Source organism: Xiphias gladius, chromosome 9 (genome assembly GCF_016859285.1).
Source record: "Xiphias gladius isolate SHS-SW01 ecotype Sanya breed wild chromosome 9, ASM1685928v1, whole genome shotgun sequence".
NCBI classification, from domain to species: Eukaryota; Metazoa; Chordata; class Actinopteri; order Istiophoriformes; family Xiphiidae; genus Xiphias; species Xiphias gladius.
The window spans coordinates 13,332,916-13,354,332 of record NC_053408.1 but is presented as its reverse complement, the minus strand read 5'-3'; the positions used below and the strand labels follow the sequence as shown (position 1 = coordinate 13,354,332).

The 21,417-nt window shown below is 43.0% G+C and overlaps 1 protein-coding gene across 5 annotated transcripts in view; it reads left to right on the top strand.

Moving 5' to 3' along the window:
- The first annotated feature begins 1,352 nt into the window (after window positions 1-1,352).
- capn15 (calpain 15) overlaps window positions 1,353-21,417 on the top strand; it is a 38,864-nt gene continuing 18,799 nt past the window's right edge. The window contains exons 1-3 of one of the 5 annotated variants that reach the window (XM_040135022.1): window positions 1,353-1,463; window positions 6,013-6,259; window positions 17,090-18,755. In XM_040135022.1, the coding sequence (XP_039990956.1) occupies window positions 6,081-6,259; window positions 17,090-18,755 (1,845 nt within the window). In that variant the 5' untranslated portion in view covers window positions 1,353-1,463; window positions 6,013-6,080. Of the gene's footprint in view, window positions 1,707-1,859; window positions 1,881-3,822; window positions 6,260-17,089; window positions 18,756-21,417 lie in introns of those variants that run through there. The other 4 variants (XM_040135024.1, XM_040135023.1, XM_040135025.1 and 1 more) reach the window with 4 other exon arrangements.

Here is a 21,417-nt window from a genome sequence, read left to right as displayed (position 1 = left end):
AAAAGACATCTGATATGACTTATAAGCATACATGGGGACGTGAACGATAGCGTATGGTCTGCAATTATGGTTGCTAGAGTATAAAAATAACCGAGCCTAGTATGATAGAACGTTATTTTCCTCTATTGCCATTCTGCAAGAACTTTAAAGCAGAAAATCGTCTGAGGGATTGTAATGTCTGCTGAGAGCAGATGAGCAGGTCTGTGGTGATAAAGCTGCAGGCCAGCAAAAGTAAGTAGTAGTAGTAATAGTGGCAGTAGTATCCCATCATTAGTGGTTTAGTGGCCATAGTAGTAATATACTACAATAAGTCAAACCTAATTTTCCTTTAGGTCCCTTTAATTTTAGGCTGCAGTTCTAGCGCTTCAAAGCAATCACACATAAAACAATACATCGAAGAAAATTGTACCCAAGTACTATTTTTGCATCATTAACACTTGGATGGTAATTGTGGCTGCAACAGCAGCAAATGTGATGTATGATATGATATGATATATGTGTCAGAAAGTGTGTTACAGCTGCTCCGCTTGAACAAAAAACAGATAATGTAATGAACAAAACATTGATACAGAAATCCATATAGAACATACTTGCAATATGCATGACTACCAATGATAATATTATACTGGTAGCAACAGAAGTCATAGTACAAGCATTTTATAGGTTGTCAGAGGGACTAATTTGTAGAGCCCAATATGCTACTTTTTATTGGATGTCAGGACTCCTACTTGCATAATTTCTCTTTGCATATGATCCCTGTGACCAAAGTGATAAGGCACATGCCTCCTACGGTAAGCCAATGTGATTTCTGTTTCCATCCGCAGTCTAAAACCAGTGTGGCTGACGCAAACCAGAGGCTGGTGAATAAAGAACATCCACTGATATCACCATTGTTGGATGCTTTAGATAACTGTCTTTTTTTCTTTTTCTTTTTTTTAGAAACATATATAATGAGGCTTGTAGGGGACACGGACGTTTTGGAGACGTGAAATGATCTGCTTTATTGCATTTAGACCCGGCCCCACATTTTGGTGCCACTAGATGGCTCTAGAGAGCCATTATTTGACACTGGCCTCTCGGTAGAATGGGGATTCCCTGCGATTTGAAACTCGAGATTTAAATCTAGTCATAACATTGGTATTAGTGAAATATATACCAACATAAGGAAGGGTAAAGACGAGATCACACATTTCAATATAAATCAATTTTACTGAGGCATAGAGTTTATAGTTTTCGGTTATTTATGTTTGTCAGTGGTGACGACATTCGTACCCAGATATCCTAGTTGAAAATGTCCGTGTTGAGCATGGGAAGTGTAGTTTTTTACCCTTTCATTCTTGAACGGACTTTACGTACGTTTACTTGCGCTCGCACGCGGCGGGCAACTGCTCGGCACGCATTTGGCGTACGTCTGTTCTCTGTTTGCTCCTTGGAGATTCCCCTTCCTTCCTGGGCTGTTTGAGGTAAACCTACACGGTTCGCATCAGTTTCGTTAATACCCGGCGGAGTGAAAATCAACCGCGCCTGTACATGTTTGTCACAAATGTCGGAAACATGCAGCCGCGGCGAGGAGCGCGAAGCTAAAGCCTGGAAGGGTTACGGTAGCTAAGGTACAACCCGGGAAGAACTTATCGTCTCGATGGCTGTGAAAAGTTAACGCACAGACGACAGAAAAACAGGAATAATTCCCCTTCAGCCGACTTGAGGTGAGAATGACCGATTTGCGAGTCTCTTTACGGAATACACAGCTGTCGGGTAGCGTCGTTAATGTCGACCAAATGAGTGAATAAGAGTGTCTTTGTTTACAAGGACCCCAGCGTCTTCGGCTCCCGCTGACTCAATGGGATTGTTCAGAGTTTTCATCTGGCAACGCTATATGGGTAATGTTAGTGTTCGTGTCAGGGCTCACGGGCTTACAGTGTGTCCACAAATAGATTAAATGACAGCGTCTCGTATATTTAACAGTCGTTGCACATAACTGCCGTGGAGTTCAATATATTTCCGCCTTATGTGCCTCACTGCACAGAACAGGGTAATACAATAACAACGTGGACATTTTTCTTCTGCTTGTGTGTTCAGGGGAGTCGGGCAGGTCAGAGTGCAAGGTCAGGTAGATACATTTGCGTCTAGAGATACCATCGAAGCACACTGACTTGCTCATTGACACTTAAGCTTGTTGGATGATACGTGCCCTGAGACCTGAACTCAGTTTATCCAGTTGCAGGTTTGGCTGTAGAATCGACATCGGAACAAACACTAGACTAATAATATTTATGTGAGGCTGTGTGGTTGAGAGTGAACTTGTATAGGGTGGTTTAATCATTTGTGTTCTGCTGTAAGCGTTCCCTCTGGAGTGAAAGGAAGAAGAAAAAAGAATGTGACAGTAAGGACACTTTGGGTGGTGCAGAAAATGACAACCTACAATGTACCGTGAAATCGGCTCACATCCTCCCTTTCCCTTGTTCCCCATCTGTGTCCCTGGAGAATAGAAGTGAAATCTAATCGCTCTCTCTCCCTCCTTCTATCCTTTTCTCCCTGGCACTGACTGTGTCAGCTGCTGTATCCCAGGGTGCTGACTTGCATACGGACAGGTGGCAATTGGACAGGTGCAGCCTTAACAAAGGGTTGCAGTCCTCGGGCTTCTGGCCTGGTTTTATGTTCAGTTTTTTTTAGGGGGTTGTTTTGTTTTTATTTTATTTTAATTTATGGTTACACATAGTTTAGTATTTAGTTTAGTATTTGTTCTCTCGTAGCTACAATCTGTGTAAGCTGCTTCAGTAATTCAGTTATTTCTGCATTTATGTCCTGCTTTGTAGTCGTGAGTATGCCTTCTTAGGATATCCAAAATGGTTTGGCCAAATCGAAACACACCAATGTGTCAGCACAACCTACACTGGCTTTTGGTCAGTGAATGAAGTTTTATAACTAATAAAAGTAACCTGTTAGTGTCTAGCTTTCAGTACGACGCACACATTCTTGACACCTCCAGCCATGCGCTCTGGTACTGGGGTTGGAGGTACGTCTGCATTGGCAGTAACTGTGTTACATATTGTAGACTGTACTGTTTTCGTGAATTGAAGTGGAAGTCGAGCTTACCAGACAAACCAGTTCCAGTGTCAACACTGTGTGCATTATAACACTCCCTGGCAGCCACTGTTAACCTGGTTAAGCAGACTTCTTGACAAATGACTGGGCACAGAGTCGGCATGCTTGACCTGCATTGGTACTTCATGGTTTAATAGTTCACCCAGTGCTTTCTGTGAAACAAAGGATTCAGAGAAAAATACAGTATATGGTATGGGTCTTAGGCCCGTGCTTTATGCACTGCTTTATTGGTGAACACTGTGAATTCAGAAACAGAATAAGAGATCAGGAATGAGGTCATGCAAAGCGATACAAAGTGGAGGAGAGAGGGGAAGCAAAGTTTGAGGGCTTATCTCAGTAATGTGCAGGGACAGTTGAGCAATGATGAGTGTTCAGTCACCACTGTCTTCTACTTAACCCTTCACTACCTCCTCCTCTGGCAGTGCCCGTAATGGGTTAGCCTTCTTTCTCAATGAACCAATAGAAAAACATATTTCGGCTGTTAGACAGTTACAAGAGTGTGACATAGGAACCGTTTCTGTTGCCAAATGTTTTCACGGAATGAACGTGCCTCATCATGTCCGGCCTCTTTCTGACATCCATCACTATTATTACCCCGGGATACTACTCACATTAATGAGTGAGACCTGTGTGGCTCGGACTCTATTGAGGTTTATTTAAATCTCTTGAACGCAGCCTTCCAGCTCTTTTCTGCTCGGCAGGCCAGTGCGCCTGCGCTCTGCTGACACTCCAGTAATCCGCTGTTAGGAGGAGATTGCATCCCAGTCCGCTGCGCGCAGGCTGTCAGCGAGGGAGAACTAAAGCCCGGGGAAATATGTACAGCGGGAAAATGGGAGAATAAGGACACATACTGGGAGCATCAAAGACCCAAATGGAGCCAGTAAAGACAGGCATTCTGGGATGGGGCAGTTTCAGACTACGAGCCGTCTAACATCCAAGGCGACAACGGGACTGGTGCGATGATGTCTCCTAATATAAAAAAAAAAAACAAGGCTCAACATCTACAGCCACAACGCTGGAAATATGAGACGAACGCAGGCGGAAAATGGTGAAAATTGCGATTGAGTGCTCCTTCCTGGATGAGACCACCTCGGCTATTTCCACGTTTCCCAAACCTGTGTGTCGCCTTCTGCACGGTACTCTCCCCGGCCTCTGTACCGCTGTGCGGAAACGGACACATACCACCTTTTTCTAATGCTTTCAGTGCTGTTTAATAGGCTAAATTAAAAGCCCATATGCGCGCTCGTTGTCAGTGATTAATGAGCATGTAACATTCACTGAACCCGGAAAGCCAAAACTATAGATTTAAGGTCATGTGATCCCTGCGTTGGTGCCATGATAATCAGCTAATACGAAATGTAATTCAAAGCTATAACTAACCACGGAATATAGCTGTAACTTTAACCTCAGGCGTTTACAAGCTATCGATACTCGTCAACATGCATGCAGATGCGGTTTCTCCTCTCTGACCGATTCGCTGTCATGATACTTGTTTCCTTCAGCTGTTTCGCCTGTAGAGACTTGCTATGACAGGCTGGCAAGTCCGCATAAATCCAAGCGCACGTTGATGGACTAGACTGGGTGTCCTCGGCGGTGGGATCAGACAGAAATTAAGCTAGCTGTCTCAAACAGCGGAAACTGGGATCATCTCCCGTCCTTGCATTGGCAGAGCACTGCAGCCTGAAACGGACAATCCCAGTCGGGTATTTTGTCGGATATAACACAGGACTTGAAGCTGAGCTGTAAACATTTTCATGCTGTGGCAACAGTTGAAGTTTAAAAAACAATTCCTCTTCAATCTCTACCCACAAAGACCTTAAATTCTTTTTTTTTTCCCTTTTTTTTTATTATTTTTTTTTTTAAATTTTGAATTCCAAAATTCTGCAATTACCAGAAAAGGCCTCATCTCTGAAAAAAAGCCCTCCCCAAGGGTTTCAAACATGAGGTTTTATCCAGTGGGAGAAATGCAGCAAGGGTGTTTTACTGGTAAACCTCCACAGCAGCTGTTAGTCAGACTGGATGTCTGAAAGATGAGACCTGGATATAAGCATTCTTGTAGGTTTGCCAACACCCTTCTGAGGAAATGCGGTACATTGATTTTCTCAATTGCCCACATTGTAAATAACTCTGAATATATTTTGTGTGACTTTTATTCCAGCAAGTTCTGTGCTGCTATTGATCAGTATTGGCTGTCTTTATGGACTTTGATGTTATTGTGATACCCTGGGTGGGCCCCCCTCCACTTCTTGAACCTTAAGTTTTAGTTTTAGTTGGTGTACTGAATGGCTGCTGAGATGCTGAAAGACAGTGAACACATTTACGTCTGCACATACCTTTCCCTGCTTTTGCTGAGCTTCTGAGCATGTGCAAAGGAAAAAGGAACCAAGCATGAGACTGCACAGACTGGGGAGATGTGTCAGAGGGAACGCCGGAGGAATTATGAGTGGCACTGTGGGAGACATGGTGCAGAGTGCTACAAGCTTAAAGTCTACAAGAGACAGAATCCTGATCCTTTGTCGTGAGAAATTTGTATTTTCTCCTCTCTGAGAGCAACTGCTGAATTGGAATCAGCGCTCCACACATTTAATTACTATTTGAATTGACAACTTCTTCCCCCATGCGCTGTAGGAAATCCACACTGATCCCCATACTCAGCCACCTGCAAGTTACACTCATATTTTGAGTACCCTTATCTTCGATTCCCTGTTGCTGTGTTTTTTATTTGTTTTTACTCTAATGCCCTCAGAGTTCTTTTGTGGGGGGAAACTTGTTAACAGGAAGTTTACTGCAAATAGAAACCCATGATAAGGCTTGCAAGTATAGTCCAAACAACCCCTTTAGTACCTTCCCAATCAGTGTGTCTCAGTGAATACAACTGTGGATCCCTTGTTAACATTTGTGCTCTAGGGACAAACAAAACAAACAGATCTCTCTGTCAGAGTGCATTCAGGGACTAATTTCCTATCGCTGTGGCGATGGGGAGCTCAGCCTCGTCTCTCGCTGCAGAGACTGAGTCGGACCATGGCTTCCGTAGCGCCCCGTACCCATCGTCACCCCCTGTGGGCTGGCTCAGGAACAGCCACAGCAGCCCGGTGTGGGGCACGACCTTCATCACACGTCAGCAGCAGCACCCGCTGCCTCATCGAGAGCGCAGGTAAGAGCCAGCACTGTCTAACCAGCTGCGTGCCCACACATCTCTAAGTTGAGTGCACTGGGGGGCAGGACTGGCCTGGCTTGGCTGGTTGTTGGGGAAGTCGCATGAGGAATGAGCAGTGGGGTTGTATTACCCAGGACTGCTGTCATTTAAATCTGTGAGTGTAAGTGTACTAACTGGCATTTTTTTATGCTCTTGTGCTGATGTTGTCTTTGGCTTTGGTATTTGGGTGATCTGCACTTTGTGTTGTAAAATGACACAATTCATCAGTTTTGTTTATTTGAGAAACATACTACTTTCTTTTTCACAGACTTTTAGAAATGCTCACAGACGATTCAATAACATCAGAGCTATGGATCCAATCTACTGTTTCATCAAAGCTTATCTAATCAAAGCCTACATTTTTATGTTTTTCCATGATGCACCCAAAATCTCGCTAAGCCGGATTTGTAAAGCAAAATCCCACCCTTTTGGTTCCTCCAAGCACAGCTGCACAGTATGTGCTACAATTTAGTCAGTGCAGAGTGGATTGCCTGTACAGATAGATTGACCCGACCTCTGTGAGCCCAATGAAAAGCAGCCCAAGGGTAATTAGGAGATGAAATTTGCCGTCATGCTTTTTATCAGGCTTCAAGACAAGCTTTGACTCACTTGTGTTAATTTAGAAAAGTATTAAAAACAGAGTGGATACATTCTCTTAGACTTGGTAAGTGTGGCTGCACTATGATGTTTCTTATTCAGGCAACACTCACATCTGTTGTCCAACCACAGAAACCTTAACTGTGAATAGAGGCTCCTCGGTTTGATTGTCTGAAATTAATGGGCTTTTTCAGACTATAAGACCTATTAAGAGCTTCTCCAAGAACAAACTTATTTTCAAGATAGCAGCAGCTGGTTAACTGAGCAAGTTTTATGTCTAGCACGGCAAACTATTTGTGGAAGAGACATGCTTTTCATATATTCTGTGTTTTTCAGTATTGACTGCATGAAAAAGATGTATTCAGTTACTGTATCTACAAGAAAGACCGTGCTGCAATAAGCCATTGTTCCAGTCATTGCTTTCTGAATCACTGTCAATATAGTGAAAGGCCAATCAGCAGTTTGTAAGAAGCTCAGTTTGAATGTGCAGCTCATCCATCAGTTTTGACTGAATTTTTTTCCTAAAAGATAATCTTCTCAACCACCCTCACAGAAACTTGTTAAGGAATGTTTATAGTTTTCCTTCAGCTTTTTGGGTCATGTCTCCCGGACCGAGAACAGGGAGTTGATATTGACTGCTTGTAGTGTATTGAAGTTGTTGCTGAGTCATTCAGGGCATCGTGGTCCAGTTGTTAGTTATTGATTTTCAGAGAGCCCGATCACATTTCCCCACAATGGACGTCATTATTTATTCAACATCAGTCTCCAGTTGGGCTTTCATCTTTCTTGATTCCCGCCCGCCGCTGTCATTGTTTTCCTTTCAGTTGCTCTACATTTAACAGTTAAGGCTGTCATGGTTTACACTGCTTACTTTTGTAAGAGTTTTAAAATATAGACAGGTCTGGTCCATCAGTCTCCGTGCATAAATGAAACTCGTGTGCAACTCATACTGTCAGTGTAGTTTTGCATCACATAGTAATATTGTTTTTTATTCAACAAACTTCCATTGCGTTCGTGCATCTCTGTAGCAACAAGCCTCTGCCTTCATCACCGATCAGGCTACACCGTCAGTCAGCTGAGCACATAAGCGCATGCAGAAATGCACAAATACACAGTACACACCATTTCTTTCTATTGCTGCAAGGCAGAGAGCAACACATACACACACATTCAGACAATAGATGCTTTAGAAAGACTATGCAGCAGCACTTGGAACATGCCCTCTTATCTACCCCCACTCCCTCTCTCTCATACATACACTCACTCACAGTCTTATGCACATAGACACACTGCTGTGTGAGCCTAACAACGTTAGGCAAGCTTTGCTGAGCTGTGACAGAGCATGAAATATAGAAACAACAGAATACTATGAGCCCAGCTTAACTTCAGCCATTCTTATACAGTTTATTCTCTAATATAATGTCCTATAAAACCTTTTCTTTCCCTTGTTTTTCTTAGCTTGGAGACCACATGAACACTCATCCTTGGGCACTTTCAATTTGTTTTCATCCAACAGTGACCCATTGACATTGGGAAGTGTTTGTATGCACTGAATCAGTACCTCAACTGTGAAGCTTCAGTAAGGCTAAAGATCCCACTCAGTAGACAAAGATCTGCAACAGATGTGTAGTTGTGTGAGCCGCAATGTTTCATAACTTGAGAAATCGCAATCTTTTCTCTATTTTAACAAATTGCAGCAAACCACATGTTTATCCCAATGCTGTTATTGTTTAATGTGCTTCATTTTATCCCAGAGCCATACTGTTAGTGTGTTACGTTATACATGGCCTTCGGAGTCCTGAGCCATTAAAGTCAGCGTCTGCTCTCTCCAGAGTCATTCCCAGTGTCTCTACTGTCCCAGCATGATGGATCATGGCGTTTATTCCAGCTCTCCTCCCTTTAATTGGATTAAAATGGGTCCACTTGGTTTTGACCAGTTGAACTGGCTGTGTTTATGTCTGAATTATTTCAGCGCGTCCTCACTTGCTGTAGCCTTTCTGAAGAAGACAGGGCCGTGCCAGGACAGTCCCCGAGCTTCCAGAATGGATTTAGCATGCAAGCTTTGTCTCACAGTGTGGCTTTCTTTGGAAAAAAGAGGACTGATGCGGCAAGAAAAAAATAGCCTATTGGCTCTGCAACTGACATGATTCCAGATTCCCCCACTCTTGTTGCCATGGAAATGTGTAGCATATGTTCAGTAACCTAATTTAATTGGGCCCTAGATAAGACCACACATGGTAACCTGGCAGTCTCATACACAGAAAGAGACCTGTGGTGGCAAACTGCACCTCTGGAAGAATACTGTATAACCTGCTAATTACTCGTGTCAGTGTTGAGTGACATCAGATAGAAGCATTGATCTAGATCAACCTCAAGGCAAGTTTGTTTTACTGTTTTGCCTTTAAGGGTTAAATTTGCATCTTGGTAACAGAAAGTGAGACTCTACTTTGTACTGCCTGTTTTTTAAGTTCCCCTCTGGCTGACTGCAGCGCTGTGTCAGCAGTACTCCCTCCAGGTTTGGGTGCCTGCAGGAACTTGAGATTAGCACAGCAGCAGCAGCAGCACCAGCCCCTGCCATCTCTTCCTCTTCTTCCTCCCTGATTCTGGAGCTTCTTGCCAGCCTCCTGCTTGTTCTCACTTTGCTCCATGCTACTGATGTCTGTTGAAACCCAGTCAGTGTCCTCTGTTTAAAGATTCAAATGTCTGAAGCTGTCACCACTGCTGATTGATGCACTCGTCAAAAATGAGCACAGGTCGTGCAATATTCACTGAGGGCATAGCTAGAGGTCAGAAGCTACTGGTATTCTTTGTGTTTCCCTTCCCCTCTCTTGACCAATATTTTCATTTTTAGTATCTGCTGTCTCTTATCCAGGAGAAATTATTGTTCTTTCACCTCTTATTTTGATAATAGTTCTGGGTTATGAGGCCTTGATCATAAGGTGTGTGATCATCAGGGTCAGGCTTGCATAAAAACAACAACAACAGAAATACAACAGTAATGGACTGTATGGAACTTTACATCATAAAAAGCATAATCAAAGCATAACCAGATTCATGCAAGGCGTTACCCTGATACATTATATTTACAAAATGCCACCCTTTGTTCTACAGCATCACACCCTTCTTGTAAGCTTCCATTTTCATAAGAGGGGAATATTCATTCAGTTTTTAAAATTGCTCTTAGTGTATAGCCTCAGCAATGCTTATTTGAGGAGTGTTTCGGCCTAATGGCACTTTTTCAAGACCTTTTGTCTAATTTGCTCAGGTAGTAGTCTTTGTGCCAACCTCAGCACTATAACATTTTACAAACGTATTCTGTCTTCATGTTCTGTCTCAAGAAGTCTCTCATCTCATTTAAAAAGTGTCCTGCTGAATGTTACTTCATCGGAACTTCCCCAATGTTGTGTTGTCCCTTGTAACTAAGGCTTTACTGTCACCAATCTTTTGTACCACATCACCAAGTGTCAGGGTGTATTAGTGAATAGAAACTCTTTATCTGCTGCTAAAATTTGGGCCCTAGATACTTGTCTCAGATAAGTATAAGTCAGTGGCTCAGCTTCATAATGTTTGTTGTAATGAATGAGTTCTGGAAACCTATCAGTTGATTAATGAGTCATATTCATCATACCATGGCATATTAGTTGGCACGTAGGAACAAGACTTTTACAGTGAATCTGACCCTGACTCATCAGCTCCTCTGAAAGACTGGGAGGAATGTTTGCTAGGGGAGAATTACTTTTTAAGTGAAAAAGTTGCTCTGATCTCGCAGGCAAGAAAAATCCCATAATGAAGTGATGAACAAAACTTTTTGCCTGTAAAGCTGCTGCAGACAAACCGCTTACATTACTAACAAAATAAATTCTCAGTTGGTATTCTCTAGTGTGGTAAAGAATGTGTGAAAGTGCTGATCTAATCCCTATCACCGGGGTTTTCTGGGTGTGTTCAGATGCAGCAGAATGTTTCAACATTCATTATCCTTTTATACAGCTCGTCTGATCCAAGGGCATATTAGCCTCTGATAAGTCTCATTTTTAATAACAAGCTCTGCAATGTTATACAAAAATCACAACTCCACTGGCATCATCAGTCTGTCTGCCAGTGATGTTTGCATGGAAGAAGTAGAAGACAACAAAAAGCAAAAGCAGTAATGCTAGCACTCTGGAAACCCTGGGGAATGCCCTTGCAGCTGGTAGTTATGAAAATCCCTCCCTGCATCTCTGTCACTTATGGGGTTGCAGCTATTAAACAGGTTCACTGTCCAGTGCACAACAGCCATGACATCTTTCTAACAAACATTTTATAAGCTCCAGATCTACATCTCCAGTTCTCTCCCTGTGTTCACACAAAACTGCGCCTGCAAATATTTATCAAAAGAGTGACTCACTTTATTTGAGTGTGTTTGTGTGTGGAGCTGGGCTACATCTGGAGTCTGTCTCACTAAGTGAGTTCAACACAGTAAGGCTAGCTAGAGCTTTACAGCCTCACATGGCCTATTAGTAATCCCAGATGACTGATGGTGGAAAGCTGTGTCTCAGGAAATTCAGGATCCTGCTGGGTCATTAGTTTACAATAAAAGCAATGAGGTTTGTAACAAATAACAAATTAAATGCATTATCAACAGATCAAGTGTAGTAATAAGTAAGTGTAATATGAGATATAGATGTAACTGTTCATTCCTGTGGGGAATTTAGTTTTGAAGTTATAAGTAGTTGAAATTAAAAAAAAAAAAAAAAAAAAGGCTGACCAAGAGATACAGTATAACACGAGACTGAGATCTTAAGAGGAAACAATAAAAGAAGAAAAATGGCGAAACTATTCCAAATGTTAAAAGCAATTATACTGTAATATAGGCCTAATACCTTATGTAAACATTAATCTACTAATAAATTTAAGTTCATTACAAAATATTGTAAATGTGACACTGAGGATAGCAAGGATTACTGAATGAAAATATGTGTTTTGCAGCTTTAGCATGAATGCAAAATAGTGGCCCTGTTTATTTGCAGTATTGATTATTCATTAGTCCTAATTTCCCCCATGTAAGTGTGTTTAAAATTGCTTAAGCTTGCATACCAGAAACCCCAAATATTCAGTTACTAATGATCTGAAACTTGAAGTTGTGAAGCTGTGGCCATATTTTATGTATTTCCAAATTAAAAAAGCTGAATGTTGATTATAAGAAAGTTTGAGTATGTAAGTATTTATTTATTAGCCAGTTGTTTCAGCACTGTTTTTTTTTTTTTTGCCCTTCGAGATAGTCTTTTAAATGTTATGCAGTAATTACCTAAGGTTTGGAATTTTAATTTTCTCTTTTGTTGTATAAATCTGTTTTGCTATTGGTCATAGTTCTCAAATTTATTACAAGCATATTTTGTTTACGGTATTTCTCTGCTGTTAGTAGGTTGTGCAGAAGTATAAGCATGAGTTACAATTCCCTTTCACAGAGACACGTGAAGTCTACTGACAAGATTAAGCCAGCACTGTATGGACTGGGTAGATTTATTAATCAAGAGCAACCCCCATTAGGGCAAGTTCACTTCACGACATCCAGCGACTGTTGAGCCATTTAGCTAAGTTTAATTTACTAGGAAAATACTTTTAATCATACAAGTACACACCTTGTGGTTGCCCTGGGGTTTAGCTTGCAGCTAAATTGTCTTGGCATGTACTGTATGTGGCTTTCTGTACAAGCTACACACTCCAAACGAATGTGTACCAGCACCTAGTTACAGTTGGGATCCTGTTTTTTGTCTGCCAAGTAGGGTCTCATACGATGAAGTTGACTCGTTATGTTGTTCGCAGATACATGTAGCATGTGCATACACATGATAAGAAATGTATTCTTACTTTAATTGTTATCATCAGTGTAATGGGCAACAAGAGTATAGGATAAAAAGTATGTTGGGATCAAAGCCTTCTGTGTGGTTACTAGTGTTTACAGTCATGGCTCTGAGAACCCTTGTGTTTTGCAGATATTTAATGCACAGCTAGTCACAAGATAAACTGTCATGGAAACCCTGTGTGACACTTGCTGTACGCTGACTGACAGGCCATCTGTTATATTACATCTCTGAAGTGCTGACTGACTCCTTTTTATGTTTTACCTTAGTCCAATGCCAGGATTCATTCATTAGACAGCCAGTTAAGTGTTTGAATTGTTGATCTTAATTCATAGTATGACATTTTTGTCCTAAGAACTCCTGGTGTTATTTATTTATTAGTTGAATGTGATTGCTGAAACAGTTTAACCATATTGCCATGTTTAATCATCTAGGAAAAGGATTGTCAACGATGATAACATCCAGTGTCGTGGTGATACTTGTTTTTGTGTTGAACGAATAAAGCAGAGACTCTATGCCCCCAATGGCCAAGGAGGGTACCACACCTTCCCCTCAGGCCCTGGGCTCAGGGCCAGCCTTGGAGAGGCACTGCTAATGACTGTCGCACAAAGGCCAAATGTCTCACAGCGAGGCAGGGAGAAGCTGGCGAGACTCAGCTCACTTGATCTCGCAACAGAGTTCAGTATGTGGAGTGTATCCAAGTAGCCAGCCATAGGTGGCCTACACACTATCAGCAGTGCTTTTGTAGATGTACCCCAGCCATAGCATTTCTTACAGCTTTATTGACCCATCTTACGTCCAGGATTGTCTACATTTTTACCTTTTTACTTGGGATGCTTCTCAAGGTACCCTTTTTTTCCTTGAAGACATCTCGGTTGTAGCAGTTAATTTAACTTTTTCCCCTTACCATGATGTTACCGGTTTGCTCGTTTTCACGGAGCGTTTTAAAGCTCAAGCTCTTTGTAATAGTCTGCTGAAGATGTTCTATGATTGTTTTACGCCCAGTGAAGCATTGAAAAATTGGCCAGGGGTCACTGATACTCTTACTTAAGTGAATTTAGACTAGGAGCAGGTACTTCATGAGCAGCAAGCTGCATTGAGGACATCATTTCAAAAAGATGGGTTTTCTAAAGGTTAGCTCTCTCTCTCTCTCTCTCTCTCTCTCTCTCTCTCTCTCTCTCTCTCTCTCTCTCTCTCTCGCTCTCTCTCTCTCTCTCTCTCCACTGTAAGCTATTGGCTTCCAGCCCAGGTCTGCGACACTGAGGAAGAGAGAAGCTGAAGTGGGCAGTTTTAGAACAGCTCCACTAAACACAGGGCCAAGGACAAAGGAGTGTGCATGCGTGTATGTGTGTGTTTATGTGGGTTTGTGTGCACTTCTGTGAATGAGTGGACCATGTACATGGAAAGCATCCTTTTAAGTAGGGTTCAGGGATCACAGGCTATAGTGGTTCGTCTTCTGCTGTAGGCATGTACTGGACATACAAAGGTGTGTGTGTGTGTGTGTGTGTGTGTGTGTGTGTGTGTGTGTGTGTGTGTGTGTGTGTGTGTGTGTGTGTGTGTGTGTGTGTGTGTGTGTGTACTCATGATGCATTCACAATACATCTGCTTAACTGAGGGCCAGGAATGTGCTTGTAGTTGTTCATCATGTGTTACCTTCATTTGATAGGTGTAAAGCTTACAACAGATAATAATGAGATACTTAAGCTAGATATTAAAAATTCCTTGAGAGGCTGACCATTTCGATGAAAAGCTCTTACAATGGCTGCTGCAAACAGAAACATAATGAATTTGCAATCTCTATGCTCCAGCGAGAACCAGATCAATTGCTTTGACAAAGTGTCAGTGCGGCTGACACCATGACTTTCCTCTATCGCTGGAGATAAAAGAGGACTGACGGTTCTGAAAACGACCACAGGGAAGAATCTGTCAACATACGTGAGGTGTTGACACTGGTTGTTGTCGTAGTCGTTGTCGTCATTGCTGTTTGCGGGCATTTTTGAGAGCTAAGCAAAGTATGAACATGTGCCAACAATCCTAGCATGGGGCTGCCACCTAATTCAACCACATTTAACTGAACTGCTGAGGGGGAGGGGTATGTGTTGTAATCTGACGACACAGCAAACGGCTTTGATGCTTTTTTACATTCTTACTCTGTGACTGATACTGCATTGAAACTCCGTATATGTTCATTTTTAAGGTTAAGAACACTTAACAATATTTCATAGCTACCCGGAGTGCACTGAGGATATTACTGTGGGATGAGAGCAAAACAAAGAGCTGAGTACTGATCTCTCAGTGTTTGTGTGTCTTCACAAAAATGGTGTTTTCCTAGTTTTACTCACTATTATCATTGGAGGGTTGAGTTTCCTCCTCATTCTAGGGGCCCTTGTTTATGTTGGTGTGCTGACTTCGGCCCAGGAGAATGAATGCTGTGCTAATGGCTCCTGACATAAAGCACCAGACTTCTACTTCCATACTTCTGCTGCCCTGAGGCCGAGGACACTCACAAACTGAGGCACAAATGTAGTTAGACAGTAAACCAAGGAACTATGTTGCTATATCTACAAATAAATATAGCTACATGCCTGCATACACACAAGCATGCACTCCCAGCTGTAAGGACCCACAAACACAAAGACAACCAAAGAGACACATTAATATCCCTCCCCTCTGTCATTCTCCTTACCTTAGGGAGCAGAGGTGACGAAAGGAGTCACCCTTACAAGACTCTTCTAGACTTCATCAGCGGCATAAAAATGTCACTTGGACTGTGAGGTTGTTTTGTTTTTGTTTTTTTCCCTTGCTCCAATACGGAAACAAAAAAGGAATTATCAGATACTGTTTTTCATAGAAAAATTGGTCTGTTTCCATAGGGAGTATAGATATTTTACAAATAGCGAGAAACCACGGCTTCCCCATAAAAGCCTTTGTCAAAGCAGCTTCAGATATCAGCATATATCTCCAACCAAAATATAATAAAGATGGATAAATGTGGCCAGATCCACATGCTCTGTGGTCATTCTGTGGGCAGCATCTTTGCCACTGGGATCAGTGTAAAGAACATCGTAGTATCCTAGCTCTTAGCACCTTAGCCTCCGCTACCCTACATTTTCCACATTGCCTTCTCTGTGTTGGTGTTCACACATGAAAAGCTTGAGTGACAGTGACATTTTTATGGGCCAGTCCAAAGCGCAGTCACATCAGCCCCTCTGGGCCACACCTCTTCAACCCCCCCCCCCCTTGTGCTCTGGGGGAATCCAACTGTGCTGCCTCCCCCAATAAGGCCCTAATATACCCACTATAAATCAGATTGACTGAACTGCAGGCACATAGAATGAACTGTACATACAAGTCAATTTAAAACAACAGACTGTTTTAGGTTATTATGTGTAGGAGCCTGACTAGATATATGAAATGCCCTCTCTGCTTCTGAATCAAATCTTAAAATTGACTTGTTCTCCTCTCATTGCATTTCCCTCTGCATTGTTTACGCTTTTTAAGTCCTGTTAAAGGTGTTCATGGTAGTTTTTTCTGAATTGCCTTATATCCAGTAGAATGAATGACTTGTCATTAAAATAAGCCAAAGTCTTAACTGCTGCCAGAATTAATAGACCAACCCATTTAAAATTCATTTGGAAATTCACTTGGGCATGGGATTGACATGACCTTAAATTGCCCCTGTCTACCCTGCATTAACATTCACTGAGTAAAAGGGGAGAGAGGTGCTAATGTGAAGTGGAAGAGATCCTGTGTGTTTTTTCAAGTCTAATAAGTGTCAGTCAGGAGGACTTAAGGATCTCTTGCCTTAGTATTCTGAGGCAATAGCAGCCTCCTCTCCTCTCCTCTCCTCTGGCTCATTCTCTCTGTGTGCTGTCTTCCTGGCTCTGATCATGTGGCCATTGTGTATGGATTTACTGCCCTCAGTGCCCCCAGGAGGGAGATTTGATTTTTCCCTTGCACTGGCTAATCTTTCCCTCTCACACTCTATTTTTCTTTTCTAATTCTGCCTGTCTCTCCTCCACTTGCAGTCTCAGAGATACTTTGCTGCCGTCTCTTCTGTAAAATAATCACTATTCGTTGACTGGAAGCATGTATTCACTCTATGGCTTCTTCATAATTTCTTATTTCTCACATCATTCTTACGTCTTTTCCTTTCCTCCTACTGTACTCCACAGACACTTAATTCAGACTGTGCTCAGAATAGTACTGATTGAAATAGCTTAAATGATTGAGCAGTGGCATACTTAATATGCATGTATTATTGCTAATCAATTACAGTTATATGGCAGAATATATTACTGACTGGTTTGATTGTTTAATTAGTTTTGACTCATTGTTTACTTTTTTCCAGCCACTCTCACTCTCCTGGCTCCATGGCAGCAGCAGTGCAAGGCAGTGAGTGGTCATGTGGACGCTGCACCTTCTTAAATGCCGGTGCAGCACCTCGCTGTTCTATTTGTGAGGCACCGCGCCAGAAACCTGACCTTAACCAGATCCTGAGGCTGAGCAGCACTGAGGAGCACCGCTGGGCCTGCCCGCGCTGTACCCTCAACAATCCCCAGGGATCTGCAGCCTGTTCTGTCTGCGGCTTTGGACCATCCCCTGCCACTCACACACCCCCTACCACCACCATAGCCGCCACTGCCAACGGCCTCCCGTCTGCTCCAGCTGAGCCTGCAACACCCACCCTCACCCCCACAGTTCTGCTTGAGCTCCATGGACAGCATCCAGCTAAGGAGGAAGTGCTACGACGGTCTGAGAGCAACGGAGAGGTGGGCAGCCTTGAGGGGCAGCACTCGGGCTGGGCTTGCCCTCGCTGCACACTCCACAACACACCTGTAGCTCTGTCGTGCTCAGCGTGTGGTGGGCCTAGGAAACTGTCTTTGCCTAAAATCCCCCCTGAGGCACTTGTGGTGCCTGAGGTGCGCACACCTGTGCTGGGATTTCCTGTTCACACAGCAGGGGCTGCCCCATTACTCATAGACCTAACAGATGACTCTCCCCCAGCCCCTCCCTGTGATCCTCAAGAACCCCCCCATGTCTCCTCACAGTCTCTCTCCTCCCCTTTTACTTCTTTCTCTTCCCTCCAGAACAACCCTGTGCCCCGCAGCAGGAGAGAGGTGCCCCCTCCAGGGCGCCCACCAAACGCAGGCACCAACACTCCCAGTCCCACTTCACCTTCAACGGCCAGTGTGCCACCCCAGCCAGGCCCACAGCGGCCGGCCAAGCCCAAACATGCCCAACCCCAGGAACCTTCATACCCCAGCAAGCGCCTCAGTATCTTGGAGGAAGAAGACCCTCAGAACCACCCACTGACCCCCCACCACCCTGTTGCTTCTTCAGCTACCCCTACCTGGAAGTGCCCTAGCTGCTCATTGCCCAACCCAGGTAGCTCATCTAAGTGCGAGGCCTGCCGATCATCGCGGGTCGGTGCGGATCTCATTGATCTTGTAGGCTGTGAAACGGTACGATTCACCCCGGCCAGCCCCTCCAGCCCAGACTTTAGCACCTGGGCCTGCTCCAAGTGCACCCTTCGCAACCCCACAGGTGCATCTAAGTGCTCAGCCTGTGGCTCTTCCAAGCTGCATGGCTTTCAGGAGCAGCAGGTGCCCGTGACCCGCTGTTGTACACATTGTGGGCTCCCGTCGGGGTCTGGTAATGCATCATGCTCCTGTCCACCTTCCTCTTCTTCATCCTCCTCGGGTTATAAAACACGGAAACAGACCCGGGGCTTCCCTTCCTCCTCCACTGCTATTACTTCTTCCAATTCCTCTTCCTCCACCACATCGAGCCTTCAAGAGAAGGTAGGACAGTGGAGCTGCCCAGCATGTACACTGCTCAATGACATCAAGGCCAAGAACTGTGCAGCGTGCCACACGCCCCAGCAGTACCTCACCCTTCGCAAAGTGGTGAAGCCTCTGAAGAGGAGGGAGAGCATGCATGTAGAGGCCCGTCGACGAAATGATGAGGGTGAGGCCAAGGAGCTTTGGGAGAACATTGTCAGCTTCTGCAGAGAGGTAAGGGAAAAATGAGTTGTAGCTGGGAAGCGAAAGAAAACATCGCGCTTTCATGACATATGGCTCAAAAGTTAGTGACACAGTGCTGCATTCCATTAGTTAATTGTAAAGGTTTGGGACTACCTATGTGGAGATGTGTTATATTACTTGGATTTCTATCACTTCCTAAGACCTTGCTGCTGGTAGGTTTTTCTGTTGTACTGAATATCAATTATCTTTAAAGGGTGAAAAAATAAATCCTTGCCCAAGTAGCAAGTTTTATTCCATAGTCGTTTATGTCCTGCAACTATGAGTTCTTCATGTTTCACCATTATCTTTTCATTTTGTTGAGTATTCCTTGACTTCTTTGAGAAATTGAAGTCTGCTTATTTCAATTTGTAATGTGTCACAGGCTGCACATTGCCTTGCAGAGCCCAGTTCCTTCATTGTAATTTCTCTTGTCGTTAGGCTATGGCATTGTTCCCACTCCCTCAATCTCTCTAATTTCAGAGAAATGCTAATAGGCTTTGTCATAGCCTCTGATAGCACTTGCTTTGTTAGCTGGGTTTTAAAAGACCAGCGGGTGAATCATGGCCACCTAAATGAGCTGCAGATACAGAGTGTCTCATTTTTATATCCCAGCTACAACCTGCCCTCAGTCACAGAGAAATCAAAACTTCACCACCACCAACTTCATAAAGTTCTGAATTTCTCTTCAACTCTTGTTTTGGGAGACTCTAATGAGTCCAGTTTTATTCTTTGTTCTAAATAGACTCTGTTGGGATGTTTTTTGTTTTTGACAGCTAAGTTTGAGTTAGACTCTCTGTTTCCTGTCCTCAGTTGACTCCAACCACAACTTAGAGTTCTTATGTAGGAATATATTAGACTATTTATTGCAGTGCATTTTACTGTATAATAGCAAACATGCCTTTGAGTGATAAAAACATTTTTGATCACTCTGAATGTAATTTCCCTTTTAAGTGAACTTAACTGCTTCAATTTGCCAAGTTATTAAAACAGAGCTGTTGTTCACTCCTTTTTTATGTCAATATATACCTTGAAACAGAACATTTTCATTAAATCGCATAACTAGAAAAACTTAATAGAGAAAAACCTAATTATGGTTTTGTAATTACAGGCTTGTCTGTTGTCATAACAACCTAAAATAATGATGCATTTTACCTGTTCCAGCGCCACGGCATTTAATGTTGAAAGATGAAGAAAGCTCAGTTATGTTATTGAGCCCTGATTGGTCTGATTCAAAGTGTCTTCCCTAGCAACTATATTGAAGATGTGACAACCTTTCTTTGTATCACACTACTTCATGCTCACTTTGTCTGTGCAATGAACCTCTTATAAGCCTGTATTATGTTGTCATGGATATGCTACTCAGGGCTGTTACAAGGGTTCATTTGAGACCATTTGTTAAGACTAAAACCTATGCTAATGAGACAAAGCTGATTGTACTAGTTAAACCTCAGAAAAATATGGGCATTGCAGAATCCAGAACTATTGAGAGAGATATATTTTTGGAGCAGGCCTATATTTTCTGAATTTATGTGGGTGTCTGATGCATGCCCACTTACTACACCGCCGTGGCACCTATCATGCCATGTTTACAATAGCATGAGTTGGCTTTAAAATGCAATATTAATGTCTTCTTTGAAAGTCACAGGGCTCGCTGCTGCGAGCGTGGGAGGGAAGTTGGCTCAGTGGGAAGGAAGGATATCGAAGATCCCTCATCCCCACCTTCTCCTCCTCTTTCTTAATTTAAGATCAACATTTAAGCTACTCTTTCTTTTATCATCTTTACTTTTCTTCTACAAATATTTTAGGCCTCCCTCTCTATAGCTCTGCCCCACTGCACTTTTCAAAGTACTGTGCCCTCTTCATCTCCTTTTTATTCCATCCCCTTCCACCACATCTATCGCCAAATGCTCATCCTGTTTTTTTTCTTCCTCTCTGCTAATATCTCAAAATATGATTTCCCCTTGCCACCCACCGCACCCCTACAACCCCCATCCCACCCTTTCTACATGACTGCACTCAATTCTCTAGTGTAGCAGTTAATGTGTGGCTGGCTGCGTGTGTGTGTGTGTGTGTGTGTGTGTGTATGTATGTGTACGTGCTAAGGTGAACACAGGGCTGGTCTATTTTTAGCAGCAGAGCAGAGCAGAAATGATCTGCTTCCCTGTAGTGAATGTAATCACTAACAGCATCCACCGATGCAGCTAAGTTTTAGGGGTCAGAGAGATAAAGGGGGGTACAATTGGTAAGCAAGAGACACTAGTCTTTCTAATCCATCTCTATCAAGGCATCAACACTTGGCAAGCACCAAAACACAAGTGGTGAAAATATAATAATGATAAAAGCTATTGGTTTATCCTGTTACAAGATGTGTGGAGCACACCATTCACACAAACACAGTGAAAGTCTCAGACCGCAGGTTTTATTTGTTTAGTTCAGGTTTTTATTTCCAGACTTGTTGGATTACAGCAGATGGTTTTGCTGATGAAATTTACTGTTTAAGTTACTGGAGAGTTTGTCCAGATTGCAGCAATCAATAAAGACCAAAAGTGAAGCTGCAGTTATACTGTAAGAAATATTATTCTCTCTTCCCCTGAGTGCAGTTTGTTTCTCTTGCCTCTTTGCTTTTCTACTCTCCTTGATTGGTTTTGAGACT